The 22,006-nt window shown below is 29.2% G+C and overlaps 2 protein-coding genes across 7 annotated transcripts in view; one reads left to right on the forward strand and one right to left on the reverse strand.

The window, feature by feature from the left end:
* Positions 1-2,672, forward strand: part of LOC107448390 (oplophorus-luciferin 2-monooxygenase non-catalytic subunit-like) — a 53,919-nt gene extending 51,247 nt beyond the window's left edge. For both annotated transcript variants that reach the window (XM_016063562.3, XM_016063561.3), the window contains exon 3: positions 2,419-2,672. In XM_016063562.3, the coding sequence (XP_015919048.1) occupies positions 2,419-2,576 (158 nt within the window). In that variant the 3' untranslated portion in view covers positions 2,577-2,672. The remainder of the gene's footprint in view (positions 1-2,418) is intronic.
* Positions 2,673-5,561: 2,889 nt separating this feature from the next.
* The window catches only part of LOC107448401 (Eps15 homology domain containing protein-binding protein 1), a 78,565-nt gene continuing 62,120 nt past the window's right edge, over positions 5,562-22,006 (reverse strand). For 4 of the 5 annotated variants that reach the window (XM_016063577.4, XM_016063575.4, XM_043042935.2 and 1 more), the window contains exons 13-17: positions 16,133-16,244; positions 13,114-13,213; positions 12,961-13,034; positions 9,628-9,742; positions 5,562-5,738 (exon numbers count right to left, since the gene is read on the reverse strand). In XM_016063577.4, the coding sequence (XP_015919063.2) occupies positions 5,648-5,738; positions 9,628-9,742; positions 12,961-13,034; positions 13,114-13,213; positions 16,133-16,244 (492 nt within the window). In that variant the 3' untranslated portion in view covers positions 5,562-5,647. Of the gene's footprint in view, positions 5,739-9,627; positions 9,743-12,960; positions 13,035-13,113; positions 13,214-16,132; positions 16,245-22,006 lie in introns of those variants that run through there. The other variant, XR_011638262.1, reaches the window with a different exon arrangement.

A 22,006-nucleotide genomic window follows, 5' to 3' on the forward strand; every position in this document is an offset into this window, starting at 1 on the left:
GAGGAAATTTGACCTTCAGCAACTTTTTGTCGACGTTTCAATTTTTGGCGAAAAAAGAAAAGAAAAAAAAACGTCTCAGGTACAAAAGTCTTGTTTTGAAAAAAAAAAAAAAAAAAAAATTCTCACNAAAAAAAAAAAAAAAAAAAAAAAAAAAAAAAAAAAAAAAAAAAAACACTTCTTAAAATTTACGAATACCTGTTTCAACCGTAAGAAATAATAGCCACATCTTTGGTTCATGACGACCGAATTTTAGCTAAATGGAATGAAGAGAAGCAATAAAGTTAATTGGTAGCATAGTTTATGTAATAGGAACAATAGAATTCAAAGAAATAATGAAATTAAAAAATATCCATTCAAATAATTTTTATAAAATTCGTGTCATATTTTAAGACTTCTTTCAGGGGCATTTTTTCCAAATCATATTTATATTTATTAATTTTTTTTAACTTCATATTTCAAGCTTAATTAATTGATCTAAACTTGAAATAATACTGTTAAAGTTTTAATTGCCTGTAAATTATCTTTGTGCGTTTATGCGAAGGATTATTAAGTGAAATATTTTTTCAAAGCATTTTTTTTAAAATTAAAACAAAGTATTTAAAGTTATTGCTCTAGTGCAAAAACATTTTTTAACGTTTATTGTTTTTCTTATTAGGGATTGGAAAATTTAAAAAAGTAATTCATAAGAATCTGCTGCTTTGTTTAAATTATATATATGTGTGTATATAAACCAAAATAGGCAACGTATGATTTGTTACATAGCAAAAATAACTGTTCGCCGACTTTATCCTCAAATAGTTAAGACTAAGAGGCTCAGCTCATTATCACTCGCTATATTTCGATGGTATAGATACAAGATACATTTCTTAGACAACAATTCTTAACGTTTCCTTTTATATCAAGTTTAAAAATACCTAAAGGTTTCTTTTTGATTTTCATTTTGGCGAAATCCATGAGTAAAAAATTTGAACAATCAATCAACATTGAAGTGATGAAATATATATTGTTTCAACGAATAAACCCCATACAAAGCAAACGCTAAGCAGTTCATAGAATCTCAATTTGATTTGATGAAATAATAACAGCACCACATGTTGACATTTTATTTTGAAACGAACCATACATTTCTATAGCTTTCTGTTTTCTTTTCTTTATTTATTTTTAATGATTTTTTAAATGTTCTCTCATTGTTTTACATCTGGCAAGATACAAATGTTGATTCCCATTCAGTGCAGCAATATTTCTTCGATGTGCAAATGGTTTTAAAATCGTATCTAATTTTAACTTCTCAGTAATTCAAAAACTATATCCCATAGAAACAAATCGTAAGAAAAAATTCATAGAAAAAATTGCTTTTTATTCTATTGCAATTGCTGCTTTTATATTCGAAAACTTGAGCAAGTCCAAAAATTTAAAAGTACTTTTGTGGTCAAAATGTTTTGCTTTCCTATAAACTTCTATTTTTTAAATTGATCCATTCAATATTATATTCAAAAGTTAGAACTACCCAATTTTTTCAGCAGTAAATAGTATAGTGTGTCAATAGTATAGTGAGGTGAGGTTGGAAAGAGTCAGGTTGTTCTATAACTATCTTGAATATTTTGGAAGATTTAAACTTAATACTCTTTTTATGAGAAAGTAAATACGTGTACTTGCAATGATTTAAAATTTTAGACTATGTTAGTCGAGCAAAAGTAATGAAAGTCTTTTAGTTAGAGTGCATGTAAGCAAGCAACTGCTCTTCATTGTTTTACGTCGTGAACTCGTTAGTGAGCCTTTATTTTGGAGACAGCTAGAAATGAGTGTTGAAGAAAATGGACACAGCTCGAAGTGCATGTTTAGGAAAATGGACATAGCATTTGATTCCGGTTTTTTAACTTTTAAGTAGACGTTCTTTTTTTTTTTTTCTTTTAAAAAAGCANTTTTTTTTTAACAAGGTTGTCCTGGGTCCTATAGAGGTATTAAATTGACGTTGTTCAAATTTGGATTTTTTAAAATCTACATAATCGTTTAGTGTTGTGAGTGCAAAGAAATGTCTAAAATGTTGCGTCTGTAATATACCCAGTCAACCCGATCCCGAGACTTTCCCCGTACTGATTATGCTTAATGTTTAAAAAAGTAAAAGTAGGAATGAAATGTCTCGTTTAATTGTTAAATTTGGGTTGAACATTTCTTGCAGAGTCCATTTTGTTAAACACGCATTATGAGCTTTGTCAATTTCCTAAAAAACACATTTCGAGCTGTTTCCATTTTCTAAAACAAGTAATTCAAACATGTCCAGAATAAAACTGAGGTTGCCAGCTGTTCACTACTCTTTCTCAGAAATAGAACTTTTGATATTAATGATGCTTAAAATGAAGAAATAGAACTTTAGTAGGAAATTTCAATTGTGTTCACTTTTTTCATTTTCTTTTTCAGAAAATCGATTTCATTGCACTTGTGAAAAGGCGTTATGGGTTGTTCGTCTACCAATTTTCTACAAACTTCCAATTCTAGAATTTGAATGTTCAGACAAAGACAAAAAATCTCTGCAAGAACTCACTCAACATGATATTGGGTGCTCATCATCATCATAATGTTTTCTCGCATCGAAAATCAGGAGACTAATTTAATCAATGATCCAAATGTGGATGAAATGTTTACCTAAAATAAACTAAAGTTCAATCTTTGCACACTTGATATCCTGACAATTAACCACCTCAATTCGACACAATTTTTTGAAACAAATTCTGTAAGACGAAATTTCAGTTAAGATTTTTTGTTTTGTTTATTGTAGTTTGAAAAAAAAAAGATAAATGAAAAAAAGGATAATAATAAATCATTAAACGTTACTTAATAACAGTAGCAAGATGACAACTTCTATAAATACTCACAAATCTTGACTATAACCATCATCACTTATCATTTCGAGGTCATAATAATTAATTAAATATCATATAATTTATCATAACTCCGAGAGACAGTCAGTCATTTTAATGTTTATTCTATTTTTACAAGGTGTAGAGCTATTGCTTGCTGACCACTCACCTATCCTTGATAGATAGTATTTCTTTTGTTTATTTTGCAAACAAAATTCAACAATATCTAGTTTAGCTCATTAGAGCGTAATTCCTTTTTGTTTTATAAGCTTGTATAGTAGTAACAGAATGAAATTATTCAGGCTTCATAATGATTTAAAAAAATCCGTATAACATTTTACAAAAAGAAATTAGGACATTTTTGGGTGCAATGCATACATACTACAAGAATACTGGAAAAAAAGAAAGCGTCTCAGCAGAAATGACATTTTGTCTGAAGTAAAATAGTAGATTTGTCTCACTAAAAAAGTAGCTATTTCTCAAAGAAAAAATATGATGAATATAACTTATCCAAATTAGACACTGCTTTATAAGTGTTACAAATTAAACTATCTAATATTAAATGCTAGCAGTTCAATAATTTTTAAATTTAATCTTAATTTTAAGAAGATGTGACCTCAAACATGCTATAATTAATTAGCACCGACAATATTTTAAGTTACAAAATCAGAAAAAAAAAATGTACTTTCTTAGAATAAGCATACAATATTTTTTTGCCAGATTTAGATTCCTAATCCTCAAAATATTGAGGGTAGTTGCAATCTGAAAAATATGGTTCTAATAGTTTGGTTTAGTCAGGAGAGCAGTCCAAAGTTTGGACCACTTAATGTTAATTTTACTTTGTTGCGTATTTCTTCATATCTGGAGAATTTTATAAGCGAATCAAAATCTTTTAGAGGGATTCAAAGGGATGATACCGGATATCAATCTTAGTGATTCAAAGCCAGGAAGAGTGGCATCCCAATCTTTTATCTTAGAAAAAAAAATAATAAGATAGCCTCTATTACAATAATGGACAAAAAAGCAAGTAAAAGAAAAGCCCCTTAAGCAACTTTAATAATCACATATCATTTTAGGTACAAAATAATAGTTCATTTATAACAGGTAAAAATTTACAATACAATACTCACAGCAGTACTTAACTTTCATATCAGGCATATTTTGGAGTTCAGCAGGTGCATAGTGAGGCTCCTATATTAGTAAAAAAAATGAAACTGTAATGTGTAAAAGTGCTTTCATTTCCTTTAAAACTTTACTCTTCCTGAATACCTATGTGCGAGACACCTGCTGTGCATGACTTTGGGGTCAAGTGCCTGTTACTGTCAGACGGTATAAAATGATAAGTATTGTAAACACTTCTGTAAAAAGGGTGGGTTTAATTAAAATATTTGTTCCAATACTGATTCAGCAATAATTTGTTTCTCTGAAGAAACTGGAACGCTAAAGAGGGGTTCTGTTTCTTACGCTTACTCCTTTTCAATTGAAACACATTTTGGACTTCACTTTTTGAATACTGGTTGATAGGTTTAGTTTAACGTATTTTTTTTCTAATGCAAGAAAGTTAAAAAAATTCAAATAGTTCCTTTAAAATTACATGTTCATTAAAATTGTATGCCCTGAAACAAACAAAAAGAAAAAACAGAATATTAGCTGAAACTGTTAAAAATCAAGACAACTAAGGACAGAAAAATTTGTATCAGGACAATTACAAATTCTTACAAAAAATTATTTTTCACCTGGAATTATCTTTGGATAAACGAATTTTACAATGGTATGCAAAATTTTTTGATTCGCTTGAAATCTTCCTAAGATATGGTGAAATATGCAAAAATTGAACTAATATTAAGAGACCAAAATTTTCGTCTCCTGATTAAACTATTGTGACCATATTATCCAGATTGTGACTACCCTCCAATATTTTGATAAACAAAAATCTTAATTTTTTAAAAGAAAGGTATGCTTTTTCAGACTAAGTCCATATTTTGCACCCAATTTCACAACTAAAAATATTGTCTGCACTAATTAAATTAGCATATTCAATATGATCCTTTTGACTCACTTACATTGGCCCTTACTTCATGAAAATCTGATCATCTTTTTCAACCTTTCTTTTTTTTACCATGATTCCTGACAGAAGAAACTTTTGGAGACAACTTTGGCCTGCAACAGGCTGTAGAGCTACAGAAAAAGAAGCTATTAGGGTGTAGTTATTTTAACTTTACACAAAGCAAATCCTTTTCTATGGAGAAGTTTTTGGTTTATACCCAATTCCATGGCTATAGACCTAAAAGACCTTTTTGGTTTGATTTCAATAGGTGTTCCCCTCAATATTATTGAAACAGAGATATATATAACTGTAGGCTGAAACAAAACGATTTTGTTTTGCTAGTATAATAACGTTAGGTTAAAGATTTAAATGAAAAAATTTCCCAATCATATTAAGTGCAAAGGAAAATAAACTAATTCTAATTAATTTAACATTGGTCACTCTTTAGCTAATAATTTCAATGTCTATGATACTTAAAAATACAAAAATTTTCTAATTTAAATTCAACTTCAGATTTAAGATGGCTAGATGAAGAGGCAGAAAAACAAATTTTAGTTAAGTGAAATTAATTTCTTATAGTCTCTATTAGGTAGCGAACACTATACAAACAGATATATTTCAACACAGGATGATTGTTGACATTATTAATACAAGAATTTTATAGTCAATATTTATGTTTATTTGCGTGTGTATATATATATATAAAGAAAATATAAAAAGAGTAAATGAATATATAATAAATTCACTGAAGAATACAAAGTCGATGTTGAGAAGCCTCTAAACGAAGGTTTGCAACACGTGTACCAGCAGCTGCTTCTTGATCATCATCAATCCTGTAAAATAAAATCCAATTATTACTAAGCCTCCTGCAAGAAAAAAATTTAAAAGTTTTTTTTAAAAATATCTTTCTGAATAAGTAATTTTATATTTCATTTTTTTCATAAATAACTGCAATTTTTTCATTATAATTAAAAACATATTTCTGAAAATTTAAATATTCTTTTAAAATAAAATACAAAAAAAAGAATATTTTTAAAAAAATTCAAAATACTGTGATATTAAATTACCCATGTTCAGAAAAAACTTAGGAAAAAAATATAAACCTTTTTTTTATTATTTATGAAGTAAAAATTTCAGTGAAATATTAATCCCAAAAATACTTCATAATTTTATATAATGCAGAAAGAATGGAAAAAGAAATATGCCATCAATAATTATTAAAATATATTAGGTTGAATCAAATTACTTTCCGCATCTCACTATAAGAATACAAGCTAAGTCTGATTTCTCAAATCACTGTTTTCCTCCATTTCCCCATGATTTCCACCAAACATTTTCCATGACTTTCACAGGCTATAATTTGTCTGACAAAATGAAACAATTCAAAAGATCTGAATTACTGCTAAATTTTTCAAATTCCTTTTTTCCTCCAAAACTCAATGACTTTCACCAAAAATATTCCATGACTAACATGGGTTCTCATTTTTCTGACAAAATTAAAAGTTTTAAACGATTTGAATTGCTTTATTTATTATTTATACATAAAAAATTGTTTTGTTTAAGTCACGCTATAAATACTTATTAACTTATTTGAAATGAATTAAAGCAATTATGGAAAGTACAAATATTGCATTTCAATCAATATTAATCATAAAACAACAATTATAAATTACTCATTTCGAAAGATATATAATGATTTAACATGCCATATATTTAAACCTTGATACATTTATTAATATACAATTCTTAATAAAAAGAATTATTAATACAAAAGAACACAATTTTGAGTCATATAATCTTTATTTTAATTAAAAGGTGAAAATCAAATTAGGAAAAAAGTTCTTAAATTTTACTTCACCAAAAAACTGACAATAATTATTTTAGCATGGATTCTGAAAATATGTATTAAGGGCAGTCATTGAGGAACACTTTGTACATCCATTTAGATAATACATTTCAAATGAATAACACACCTTAATAATCCCATGTTAACTAAACAGATCTATTCTATTTTTAGCATAAATCTTTCTTTCATTGTGAAACATACAAAAATAATAACCCAAATAAACACTGTTCTCAATGAAAGAGCAAATTCATCTTTCCTCCTAGAAAATATCATTGTTGTAAAAAAAAAAAAAGTGTAATAAAATATAATCAAATAAAATATTTTGTAAATACCTCATTTATCACTCATACCTCATAAAGGCATTCATGACATAATCTTAATACTGAAATAAAGCTTTTACCCCAAAACAGGCCAATTTTGACTTTTATCTATCTAAATTCAAGTTAGGCGCATAATTATGGAGTGAGAACTAAAATTTTTTTAATGTTGTTTAGGCTAAAATTGATGAAATTTGCGAAAAACAATTTCTCAACCACATAAAAGCATTTACAAATTAAAATTTCTGTGATGGAGAATGTATATTTTTTGAGGGTTGAAATCAACTTTAAGTTCAAATAATTTGATGGTGAGTGGATTGTGATAAAGGTTAACCAAATTTTGTTATTTTTTCTCTAACTTACATACTAATTGTAACAGTCAGTGTGAAGATCATAAGAATTATTTATATAGTACGAAAACACCTTGTAGAAACTTTTTTGCATATGGGAAGTCATCTAGATTACTTCGATGTTTCCATCTAACTTTTCAAATAGAAATGAATGAGAAATGATAAATCAACAAATCTAAAGATACTATGCAATGATAATTACAGTTGTTCTGTTTTAAAGTTAAAAACTTAAAAGACTTAGAAAAAATATTGACATCAGATGATTAAATATTAATAAGAAGTTTATTGATTTTTTTTTATTTAAACCAATGTTTTGAAATCTTGCCTAATATATCCATGCAAACTGTTTTCAAAAATATTTAAAAAGTTCTTAATCAAACTTTAAACAAATTTAAATATTGCCGACCAATTACTTAAAGTTTTAATAATATATATGTACAGTGTGCAAAAAATAGGCCACCACGAATAACTTTTGATCTAATGATCGGATCCCCACAACTCAATCTTAATGGTTCGAAGGGGTGACCTCAGATATGCTAATTAATAAGTGCAGACAATAATTAAAGTTACGAAATCAAACACAAAAACGTACTTTCTCTGACAAAAAAACTTCTTTTTTTAATAATTTTATAACCGTCTTTGAACAGCCGACCCAATTTTATGGGTTTACGACTACTAATGTTCAACTATGCAGCCTTATAACCTTGAACCCAATCCAGAAGACCAGGAAGACCTGAATTGAGTATTGGGAGAAATTTGCCTTCGTGGAGAACTTTTTGATGGAGCTAAGAGTCCTNGACTACTAATGTTCAACTATGCAGCCTTATAACCTTGAACCCAATCCAGAAGACCAGGAAGACCTGAATCGAGTATTGGGAGAAATTTGCCTTCGTGGAGAACTTTTTGATGGAGCTAATCCGCATTTGCGTTACATGGAGAGGAAGACCATGAGAACCTCCCATGGTTAGCCTGACGGCAAGGGGACTCTAAACCATGATCTGTCTACCATTGAGGATATTGCACGTCAGCACTGTGGTCTGTGGAAGCCAGATGCGGAATTCGTATCTACTGGGTTTCGAACCCAGTTCGCCTCATTGGAAGGCGGACGCTCTATCCCCTGAGCCATTGCGGCACTATTGGAATTTTGACACTTAAAATATAGGGGGTAGCAACAATATGGGAAATATGGTCGCAATATTTTGGTCCGGAGATCGCTCCAAAGTTTGGAACTCGTAATGTTAATTTTACTTTCTGCGTATTTCGCTATATCTCGAGAATTTTTTAAGCAAATTAAAACCTTTTTGAACAAAATTATACTATTCGTTTATCCAAAGATATTTCTATGCCAAAAATAACTTTTAATAAATTTTAATTACTTTTTATGATTTTACTTAAGAATGGATGAAAAAAAAAACTTTAAATCAAAAGGTATAAACTTTTTTGCATCACTTTAAAGAATATAATTATACATAGCAAAATACAAAATTTGAGCAAACTTGGTTGAAAAGTTCCTGAGAAATTGAATTAAAAAAAATCAGATATTTAATATTTGATTTCTGGAAACTATTCGATAGATTTTGGACAAATTTTGTATTTTACCGTGCAAAATTAATGATGCAAAAAATTTTGCACCTTACAATTCATAATTTTTTTGACCATTATTAAATAAAATAATAAATACCTACTAAAAGTTATTTTTTGCATGGAATTATCTTTAGATAAACTAATTTTATAATTGTGAGCAAAATGTTTTAATTTGCTTAAAAAGCTTTCGAGATGTAGCGAAATATACAAAAAGTAAAATTAACATTAAGGGGTTCGAACTGAGGAGTCCACTCCTGACCAAAATATTAGGATTATATTTCCCAGATTGTGGCTACCACAGATATTTTGAGGGTCAAAAATACAAATCCATAGAAAAGAAGGTATGTTTATTCAGAGAAAGTATGCTTTTGTGTCTGGTTTTGTAACTTAAAACAAAGTCTGCACACATTAATTTGCATATTTGAAAGTAACCCTTCAGATCGTTAAGAATGAGTCCTAGAATGTGAAGATCCGATTATCAGAACAAAATTTATTCAGGATAGTCGATTTTTTTTGGTGCACTGTACATCTTTGTCATACTTATATTGTCATCTTTTTGAGATTTCATTTTCTTTGATTTCGCTGGCATAGAATTCAAATAAAATTAAAAAGTATCTTCACTTACCCTTGTTCTTGTAAATGCAAATCATGAACAAGTTCATCTCGCTCATTAATGAGTATCAATAACTGTTCCATTAAAAATTGTTCACGGGCCTTTTGTGTATGAGATTTTTGTTTATCTACAATGAAATAAAAGACGGAAGTATTTAGTGAAAGAAACAAAACTTAGTTGAAGAAAACATCTCTCTTAAAGAATAATTAAAACACTAATTAGAAATGGAGTTTTAATTTTTTATTTAAAAACATCTTTTCTCTATGTAATAAACAATAGGGTCAGGTGAAAAAACTTTTTTTAGTAAGTTGATATTAAAATATATTTTTTTCAAAGCTTTTTTAAAAATTTCTATAAATGTAAAAATAGATAAGGGGCATTTACCTACATTATCTCAGTACTTTTGTAAATTTTTGCCATCAAATAAATCTTCAGTAAATAGCATTTTAATGCATTGACATTTGCAAAATACATAACGTAATTTAACATGGATTTCAACAACATCAAATTAAGGTTCTTTCAAAAACATAACCAGCAATCAAGCTACAGTACTGATATCAAAGCTACTCCTTCTTTAGGGTGTAATTTAGCCCCTTGTGGAGAGTTTGAAATGGCTCCTAGCTGAGAGTTTGAAGTGGCTCTATTCATTACAATGGTCTGGCTTTTCAATAATTGCCTCTCTGTTCAAGCTCTGAGTTCGCATTTAGCCAGTCATTGCATTTTACATTCTCAAAACAGCAACTACAGTGCAAAAGTGAGTACTGTGAAAATTTATACAAAGGAAATGCCTATGTTCATTTTTTTGCAGTCAATTGTGTTTTTATTCAATAGATCAGAGAATGAAAGAGGAAAAAAGGAAGTTTTACTAAACTGTTGTATTCTGTACTGGGTCACAATATGCTTTGTTTTATTACACATATAATCTAAATACACATATAAAGAAAATAACAGCACAAATAAAAATGCACACATAAAGAAAATAACAGCACAAATAAAAATTTACACATAAAGAAAATAACAGCAAAAGTCATAAAAAAAATTTAGTTTATGTATTTGAGGGAATATACTTTAAATCCAATGTATAATTAACTTTAATTTTTGAATGACTGACTTTCAAACATTCATTTTTGCAAAATGCATTACTTTAAAATATTTTACTAATATCAATAAACATTAATACAAAATGAATAAGTATTTGATTCTTTGTCCAACTTATAAGGCATTGGATTTGATTTAATATATTACGTACTGTGATTTCTTCAAATTATGTAAACTGACAGCTTGTTTAAACAAAAGAAGTAGGGTCTAAAACAATGATGATTTTTTTACTCATTAAACGTCGAGATTCTAAAAAGAACTATAAGCTGCTATTTTTATGTACAACAATTTTTTTTTAAATATCAAGTGACATTTTGAGTTAGCTAATTTCAGCCTAAATTTTTCAGACAACCAGGTGTTATAATATTGTTATATAAGTTGTTTAGAGTTTTTATTGTTATACTTATAAGTAATTTATTGCTTTTTTTTAGTTAAAAATATTATGAATGAGAAATTTTTATCATTAGAAATAAAAATTAAAAAATAAGTTTTCTCAAATACTAAAAGTCCGATATTATTATTATTTTTGCAATATCATTCTTTAAATACAATTTTGTGAAGCGTATAGAGACTCGATTTAGAATAATGAGCGTCTTCTGAGTCAGATACAAGTTAATGGAATTGAAACACATTTGATGGTTCAATGCTGTTTCACAATTCAATTGGTTTTCTACCATTGACGCTAAACGCTTGGCATAATGATTTGTATAAATGGAAATTATCATAAATTTTGTTACCCAAAATTATCACATCCTATATTAAATTGAAATACAATCTTGCAATACTAATCAAACTTCAAAACTAAGGAATTACATATAGATTTTCGTTATATGCTAAGTTTAATTGGCAAGAAAATGTTTTTTTTTTCTTTAAATTGAACACTTATATTTTTAATTAAGTGCATATATGATTTTAAAATCATCACAAGTCAATTTTTATACAAATTTTTTCATTACACATAACAGTCACTATCCTATCTTAATATAATACATATAAATTTATTCTTACACTTTACATGAAAGCTAAATAATCATAAATTTGAAAACAAAGTATATTAATTCTTATTTTAAACTATTATTAAAATCTATTACGAGAGTAAGGAACTATCTGAATTACATGTACATAATAATATAATATAGAATTTACAAACAAAATAATGTAAAATTTTGTTATAACAACGATTCACAATAACAGATGGAACTATAAAAAAAATAAAAACAATAGCTTGTCATTACAAGTGACTGCACATATTATCCAAAATAAAAAATTAAAGATGTAATAGGCAGTTTTGGTCAACAGATTGTAGACTGAGCAAGAAATGATGGAGTCCTTTTTTTTTGATGATGCAAGAAAAAAATTAAATAGAGTGCAATAGTTTTGACTTCATCGAATAATTATTTCAATAGTAAGCTCTCAAAATGGGAAATTATGGGGTATAATAGATATATGACTTACAAAAGGAAATTTTTTTTTGCAGCAGAATTAATAAAAATGACAAAAGAATTATTTTTCAGTATGAAAGATAACTTAGACCCTGGATGTCTAAACATATCTGCTTTATAAACATAAAGGTTGAAATAACAGGAAAACAATGATCATTTCTCAGGTTTCTGTAACGATATCAAGAATAAAATGTTTTCCCTTTTGGCATAATATTGCTAACTTTAATAGCAAAAAGTAGTATTTCTCTAAAAAATGAGGAAAACATTGTTGCAATAATAGAAGACTAGAAGTATTCAACTCGTTATAAATATATAATTTTTGTAACTCTATATTAGTATTATGACAATGGCATAGAAATCTATCTTATTGACAGGCTTCGCTAAATATTTTGTACTCATTATATCGAGCTTTTACTGCACTTGTAAGGTTAGTCAGTTTTTTTGTTTAAATGAATTTTTTTAAAAAAATTCTTTGAATCAAATGCATTTTTGCATTTACCTGATTCTGCATGTCTCTCCAATCGTAATGTTAATTGTTGTTCATAAAGATATATAGTTGAAATAGTTATTTTCTTGTTGATTAAATTTAATTCCAAAACTATTTATTAAAATTGCACACTGAGTACAGTTGAGTGAATTATTTTGTCTAAATGTTTTTAACATTTTAGTGGAAAGAAAGGAAAATGGAGCCAAACTTTAGCATTCTTGAACTACTATCGTGAAAAACAAATTATCTTTGAACTTACAATTTTTTTTGAACTAAAAAAAGAAAGATATTTTAAAAGAAAAAAAGTTGAGAGCTAACCACTTTTAGAAGTCAATCTTCTTAGTTCTTCAGTTAAAAATTCACAGCGTTTCTGCAATTCATATTCTTTTTTTCTGAAAACGGTAATTTCTCATTAATGACATTGTTGTTTAATAAAAGTTAAATTTATATGTAAAATATACATTTTCTTACTGAATTTGTAGTTGAGTTTGACGACGCAAAAGAGAATTTTTTTCATTGATTGATGTAAACCACATTTTTAAAAGTTGATCTTCTAAAACATCTTTGTTATCTAATAAAAAAACATAAAAAACAGGTTAAATACATACAACAAAAGAAAAAAGAACTCTAAAAGTTATAAGTAGTGCTCTCCACACAGCCAACTTGATTATGAGCCCTAAATCGACACAAAATAAGCCAATAAGGAAACATATATGCTAAGAAAGTATAGATACAAATACATATTCAGAAAAAATAATTCACTTTCTGCCCCTTCTGGGCAGGAAAAAATTACGAATAAATAAAAAAAGGAGGTGAGAATATTGCCTCGCCAAAATAAAGTTACTAGTGGTAATGATCGATACACCCAATATAATTATTTATGACTTGTAAAATACAATGCTGCCCCAGCTAATATTATCTCAGGTTTCACTGATAGCAGCCTTCAACTCTACCATATGGACTGGATTGGCCTGTTTCAGATTTTTTAGCCTATGGACCGCATGCCATAGGTATAATTAACAAATTCATTTTACCAGAGCTCAAGTATCTGATTCCTAATAATCTTAATATTAACGGTTAACTCAAAACAGATTTACAATCCAGAATCTATTCAAAATTCTTCAGAAGAATGTGCTGATCAAAATATACTTTGTTTTCTCCAAGTGTTTTGTACCTGGAAGAACCCCATTTGCTACAGATATGAACTTGTCAAGGTTTAATTTGCGTCAGTAATGTTCACTAGTTCAGCCTTGACCACATTTCTGTATCAAAAGTTGTTCAAATGAATCAACGACAAGAAAACAAGCTATGTTATCAATGTAAATAGAGTGCAATTTAATAGTTAATATAAGTGAATTTAGTGGATTGCCAACTTTTTCTTGACAGATGAAGTGATTTTATGCAGTACATAAAATTAGAAAAAGGATTGATAAAAATGAATTTTTCTTAAAATTTAAATTTAAAAAAAAATTTCTTATTATATTAACCTGGGGGTAATGACATTTAGTACTAGATTCAAGCAATTTGATGCAGGTAATACACAGATTATTACGACTTCTCCTTATGCAATTCTGTGGAGTTCATTGTAACTTTCTGAACAGTTCTAATTTTAGAACATTTTTATAACATATTACTGAAAATGTTGTAAGCTTTCAATAAATGCAAAAAAAGATAGAATACTTCAGGGTGGTGTTTTGTCTTACTCAAACATATTTAAGTTAACACCCCTCAAATCTTGTAACAATGTACCCCTTGCAAAATGAGTATAAACTATTTAAAAAAAATTGGTAGAGTAGCTAGATCTCAGCACCATATATCAACAAAGATGAGTTTCTCATGTCATCCACACTAGAGAGTGCAAAAAGTTAAAAAAAAACCTTTTTAAGTACTAAGTTAATACAACATGTTATACTTATTACAAACCTGCCAACCTCCAAATTTCAAAAAGCCTGAACCAAGGCATAGCGTTATAAGCAAAACAATAAATATTTTTTAAAAAAATTAAGTGAATAATAAAATATTCACATATTCTTATGGACAAAGAAGAGAATTAAGTGTTAATTTTTGTTATGTGAGTAAATGTTTTCTCACATTTTGCAACTTTGTGAGGAATGATTAATATTGACAGAACTTAGCTAACACACTGTAGGTATTACTTTTTCTGCTACTGATTTTACACCATTTTGTACCAATCATACTAAAAAAATGAAAAACTTCTGTTCTAAAATGTCCTTGCACTATAAAGTAAGAAACTGTGTTTCTGGGACTTTTATAAACACAGAAAAACTATCAATAAATTAGCTATTACTCAAATTAGCTATCATATAATTTCTTAATGCAGTGCTTTGTATATGCTTCATTAAAAGCAGTGTTTTACTTTTTTTTAGTTAATCAGACAGTTCAAAATATATAAGAAAAAATTCCAACAAGGAATTAAGTGTAAATCAAAAACACTTGAACTCAAAACTCTTTCCCCAAGAGCAGCAATTCTATTACTAAGTAACAGAATTGCTGATCTTGAGGAAAGAGTTTTGAGGCTGCATGCAAGTGCATGGGTCTTCTGATTCACACCCTTATTACAGTCCCTGGCCAAATTATTAGACACACTATAAGATTCTATGTAAAATCTTAATTATCAGGTGATACTATACAGCTTTACTGTTTTTATGTGACTGAAACCAGTTTGCACTTGTTTACGTTAGTGTATCAGTTGGTTCAATTAAACGATATATAACATGCAGCCTCTTATCAGTTGGTTCAATTAAACGATATGTAATGATAGGATGCATTAGACAATATATTACAAAAATATATAATATTTATTATATCAAGCATTATATTAGTATATTATAATAAATAGATCAAATTATTAGACACACTGTAGTTTTTTAATAATTACCAGATTTGCATGAGTTTATATGCAATACTTTTATATTTAAACATACATGTAATGGATTTTTATTCAGGAGATTTTTAGATACTTCCGATTTGTATTTATTTTTAACGTATTGCATTACAATGTTAACCAATTGATACAGGAGCACAAACAAATACCAACTGGTATCATCCAATTAAAAACAATACAGCTGTATAGTATCATCTGATAATTATAATTTTACATAGAATCTAATAGTGCGTCTAATAATATGTCAGTCCCATCTTTGAATCTTTCACTAAAAGAAAAAAATGGCTGAGGTGACAATAGCCTCTTCAGCTGCCATGGAGTTGCGTTTTAATTTTCACTTATCATTAACTTTATGGGAGTTGAAGATGAACATAACATTGTACTTTGTGTTGCTGCTGCTTTAAAGATATAGTTACATAAAAGTTACGAAAAATAAATTGATCAAACTTAAATTTTCAAAATGATCCTTAAAAATTTTTTCTATTGAGAATTCAACTAACTAAATATATAACCAATTTCCCAAAAATTACATTTCCATAAGATTAATCTTTTTCATATAATTTCTTTTTGTTAAACAATGGGTACCTTTCATAGCAGCTCGAACATTTTTTTCAATTTCTGATGCTATTTTGTCCAAACTCTTATGTTTATCTTCAATTGCTTTTATTTCTTCATCAATGTAATAGCCTGCGTCAACCTATAAAACAAAGAATTTTTAGAGCTATTTTACGATAACAAATAATATGAAATATAAATGAAGAATAATTAAATAAAAGTATCTCACACACTCGTCTCTCTCTCTTTCTATGTATAGATATAGTGAGAGGATTAAGATAAAGTTTTGAAAAATTACGGTAGAGAAGTTTTATAAACTGTAAATTGTATATGAATTACAAGTACATAGAACTATTAATATAAGATAATCCGACATAGAAAAGATCTCAGGAAATCAATAATTAATAAAACACTGTTTAAAAGAAGAAAATAATTAATTTAAATAAAAAAAAGAATTAACTGCAAGAGGTAAAGGCTTTTTTTCAACTCCACGGTTAGATTTTGATGGAAATGCTTTCTAATATTGCATCAAAATTGCCAAAACAAAATATATTAATTTAATAGTGTAAGGAGTACCAAAAAATAATAAAAATAAATAAACTGATTTTTTGTTAACTTAATTTAATCAAGTAAAAGCATATAAAATTTTAACCAAAAAAAACTCCATAAAAATGCTTAAAGATAGCATGAAGCGAAGAAGTAGATATAGCATGTTACTAATGATCAATTTTTGATAAATGATTAAATAAAATATTTCCCACTTAAAATGGCGAGTTATAAAATGGGAAGTTAAAGCATAATAGGTAGATAGTTTATTTATCTTACACTACAGCTGCACAATGGGCTATTGGTGACGGTCTACGAAACATCCTTGATAATGATATAAAGATATGCCATCACAATTTTTGTTTCTTTTCAAATTCTCTTAATTCAACAAAAGATAATATTCATATGAATATTTTTAGAAATATATTATAATTCCATGGAATTTGTTAAGATTAAACTTAAATTCATTCCTTTAAACATAAGGGTCAGCAATAAAAATTTCATTTTTTTTTGTAATACTTAAATCCAAAAAAAATTAAAATTATAGTTACCCTCATGACACAAACGAGATTTATTTCTTATGGTATATATTTTACATAAAAATTATATGATTTATAAAATATTTAAGATTATATATATCTAAGAATTTTAGTCGGGAGAGCTGGAGAAACAGGCAGTGGATTGATTTAAAAAGAGTAAATTAACTTTATTTAACCATCATAATCATAATGAACATCATCTAAATGACACACAAATCGAAGTGCTCGCCAAAGAAAAACTAGGGAAAATCTTATAAAATAGTCCTGTAATTATGTTTTGTCTTAGAGAAAAAGAGAAACCTGAGCAATTATAATTGGTCTATGAAATAGGTTGAGGGAAAATATGTTTCTCACGGTTAGTAAGGGAAAACTATAAAATGTTAATTCATACATTCTTGAGATCTAAACATAGAATAAGAAAAGAGGAAATGAATAATTAAGTCTAAGAAAGCATTTAGTTTTGAATATTAAATAAGGAAAACGATTTAGATAAAGGAATAATATAAAAAGATTAGTTGAAGCTTTTTATGTTTCATATATAAATATCAGGAACTAGGCAATAAAAAATGTCCTTGCTAAAAGAAGAAGAGAAACTAGAAGACTGTGATCAATGGAACATTTTATATTTTACTTTCAAAATATATAGGATTCAGCCAACAGAAAAAAGGAAGCATGTCACACATTTATTACTCAATTAGTGAATAGTATTAGAGAAAAGACAAATTTTCACAAGGTCCAATTTTTATAACGAAAACTTTTGATGAATTACTGAGGAAATAATTCCCACGACAGTTCAGGTGATATTTTAACGCGTAGTTGCAATAAAATATTGAATGATTTTGACTATGCAGGACTTTTATTTACAATGTTTGCAGATAATCAATAATTACATGACTTTAAGAAATGTGCTCCTACCTGGCAAGCTTAAGAACTTCTATTTCAAAAGAATTACTTCACTATAAGAAATTATTAAATTTATTTTTATATTACATATATCTAACATTTATAAATTACTGACATCTGCTCATATGCCCTAATTTATATTTTTAAAACTCCTTTAAAAGTGAAGTAGAAATATTATGGATATCTAATTTAGATCTTGCAACTTTATCTATTAAATTTTTTATTGCTTCACTTCTGAAAAGTGTAAGTGCATTTCAGATTCCTATACTCAGTTTCTTTTTCGTTCCATGTTTTTGGGTAAGATTAGTTCAGTTTTCACTAATTGAGATTTCCACATGATCTAATTAAGGAGTTGGGTGCAAAAGTATACTTTATTTTATATTTCGAGTACATTGGTGACATTTAAAAAAAAATTGGAGACATTTAGTGTAATTTTTGCTTTCATTAATGCTTTTTATGAAATAAAGGATGTTGCAATTGCAATTCAATTTCATATTTTCAAAAGATATTAGGATGTTCCATGATAACTGTCTTTAAGTACAGTTTTGAAATTCATGCAAAAAATTGAAATGTCATATGGAACATTCTGATATCTTTTGGAACATTCTGAAAATATGAAACTGAATTGTAATCACATCGTTTTCGCCATGGAAAATACATTTATGAAGAAAAAAAAAATTAAATCACATGACTCCAATTTTTTCTGTAAACTCTAATAACAATGAAGTATGCTCTTAAATTAGATCACATAGGAATCTCAAGTAGTGAAAACTAGACAGACCTTACCCAGAGGGCACAGCACAAAATAGGAACTGAATATAAAGTCTTGTAATATACTTACACTTTACCAAAGTGGGAAGCTAAAAGAAAAAACAAAACAAAAAAAAACATGGATTTATAAATTAGATATCCTAGAAATATAAGAGGACAGATAGCTGGAGAAGGGTAAATTGGACAAGAACACTTGTAGTCCATATTAGCTGCTAAAAAAAACAACAACCCCACTTTGGAACAGGCTTTATAATAAGAACAAAAGTAAGACTTAGGATAACAGATTTTGAACCCATCAATAAATGAATGGGTAAAATATGTATTAAAGCTAAACTACAATACATTGGCCTTATTGTCCATGGTCCTACTGATAAAAAAAAAACACAAAGAAAAAAAACGCAAAGAACTTTTTACACAAAGAAATTAAAATATGAAGATGAGTTAGCTTACTATTGTTTAATACAGTAGAGAACCGATTATCCGGAACGATCGGGACCATCGCTATTCCGGATAACTGATTTTTCCGGTTTTCTGAATCGCTACAAAAAGCCGTTTTTTTTATTGTTAAACCCTACTTAAAAAAATTATATTTGGAAATAATCTTAAAAAGAAGAAAAAACGAAGTAATACACTAATGATTATTTCCAAAATGATAGTAAGGTAAACATCTTTTCAAAAAGAAAAAAAAATCCTAAAATCTTATGAAGGAAAAAAAAAAAATTTTTTTTAAAAATGGCGGAAAATTTATCGAATTTTGTTCCGGTTTTTTGGTTTTCCGGTTTTCTGATTTCCGGATAACGGGTTCCGTACTGTATTACCCTATACAAAGAATTGAGAGATTCAGGCATACTAATACAAAAGAAAAAAAAAACGTTTTTTAAAAGTCTATACGTTTTTTAAAAGTGTTAGCATTTGCTAATGATATAGATATTATTTGTAGAGCAAGGAAAGATTTGATTAAAGCTTTTAAAGCCCTTGAGATGGCAACTAAAAATTTTGGATTAATTGCCACTGCAAAAAGACTAAATTCATGGCAGGGACAAATAAAACACCAGATTCATCACCACTGAAAATAATATAGTATGTTTTTGAAAAAATTAACCAGTTTTAATACAGAGTTTTAATTTTGAAAAAAATTAACCAGTTACAGCAATTGTAAACAATAACAATGACATTAAAACAAGAATTAACAACATAATAAATATTGGTAATAAATGTTGTTTTAGATTAAGAGGACAGTAGTACTTGAGTAGGGAAACCTAACTAAAACTGTATAAGACCTTAGTAAAAACCAGCAGTTTTATATGGAAGTGGGTGCTGGACATTGAGTAAGGTAGTGTATTTACGCGACCCAGGCCATTTATGCCCCATACGCAAATTTAGCTGTTGTCTCGCCGCCACAAAGCATCCCGCGCAGCACGAATGACCGAGAAGAGAACTCAACTGGCCATGGTCCCGAGTCAAGCAAGATTAAGAGCACCACAAGTCTTTGTCGATGAGCAGAGGAGGTGAAAATTTAGAGAGTCCGAACCCACAGGGAGGCGGCGTCAAACCATCTGCAGATTGGCAGGGCCAACAGCAGTGGGTGTCCACCATTCCGCGGTCCGTCGAGTCGTCCCAGGACTGGAAGGTCCAACCAACGCTTTATTCAAAACAAAAGAACTACAAAAAAGAACATGTAAAATTACAAAATTTGCAGTAGTGCCCTTTCGGGCTCACAATTCCGGAACTCTTGAGCAGTTTAGTACCTGCTGTAATGTTGAATTCTGTCCTTGGCCCACTGTGTTGATGGACAACTCTGGTTCCATGCACTGTGGTTGGCTCGTAGCTTCATATTGTATCTTAGGTTCGCTTCATTGCAGTTAACACAAGAGCTCTTACTGGTACAGGTATCTCTTTTACGTCCCATTTCGCCACAAGTCTCTGGATGTTTACAATATTTGGCCTGGTGACCCAATTTATTGCACCTATTATAGCGGAGTGGTCTAATGTACTCCCTGACTTTAGCTGCTATCCAGTTAAGATTAAGTCTGCCACGCTTCATTGTTTTGTTAAACACACTTGATTTCGTCTCCACCACCCAATGGGTGCCTGTGTGTCCCTTTATCGAAAATAATGCTTTGGGTCATTTCTCTAGGTCATTTTTATTTTCTATTTCTTCTACCTCATAGAATATGCCTCTTAGGTTTCTTCTCTTGATCTCTTCGCATTTGTATTCATCCGTGAGTCCGTTCTCCTTCAATTCTTCAAACAGTTTTGTAACATCACTTTTTTTCTCAACCTTTAACAGGATGCCTCCGTTTCTTATTTTTCTCACTTTTTTTAGACCCAACTGGATGTTGGATGGGTTAATTTTTTCTTTGATGACCTTCTCAATGTTGGGATCGACCTCTTCCCCCTTGGGTTTGATGGTTCCGCAGTTGGTCTTAAAGCTCCAGCATGGTTGGCCTTTAGCATGTCCGCATAAGCTCTTTGTTGCTTGCTCTTTGGCTCGTTTCCTTTAATTATTTCCATCAAGGCTCTTTCCGCCTCATGCTGAAGCCCTTTTGTGTATGACAGGACTTCGTTCTGCTTGTTAATAATATCGCTGTACTCGAATGCAATGGTGCAAAGTTAAGAAGCCAGGACCAAATTGATTGGTTTGTTCTGGTTCTTGTTGACAAGCCTCAAAAGTTTCTCTCTCAAATAGAAACTGGATGTTGCCCAATCCTTCATGGATTCTTCAAATGAATCATTAAACGTCTCCGGAGGTTCCTCCTCGATGTCGCTCAGCGACTCAGACATAATTTCAAACTTGCTAAAAGCGAGCAGTGTATATGGGTGCGCCTTAAAAAATATAAAAGACTTCAAAGTTCAAGAAACTTCAAATCTAGAGCTCGAAACCAGAGAAGCAATCCTCGGTCTACCGCCCCCTCCGTCTGCGTTGGCTGTCGGAAAACGTTCACCCTCGAAACATGGTGAGGTGCAGAGCGGGTCTTATTTCGCAACTATTTGATGTTAAATGGTAGACCGTTTCAAGAGGTTGAAGAGGGGAATAGACTCTGGGCCTTGTTCCGCCGCGGGTATTTGCTGAGCAAAGTACCTGTTTTTCGCTATTTCAAACTCTAAGGGACTCAAAGGTGGACATTGAGTAAATCAGAAGAAA

The sequence above is a fragment of the Parasteatoda tepidariorum genome, chromosome X1 (genome assembly GCF_043381705.1).
Source record: "Parasteatoda tepidariorum isolate YZ-2023 chromosome X1, CAS_Ptep_4.0, whole genome shotgun sequence".
In the NCBI taxonomy this organism is placed as follows: Eukaryota; Metazoa; Arthropoda; class Arachnida; order Araneae; family Theridiidae; genus Parasteatoda; species Parasteatoda tepidariorum.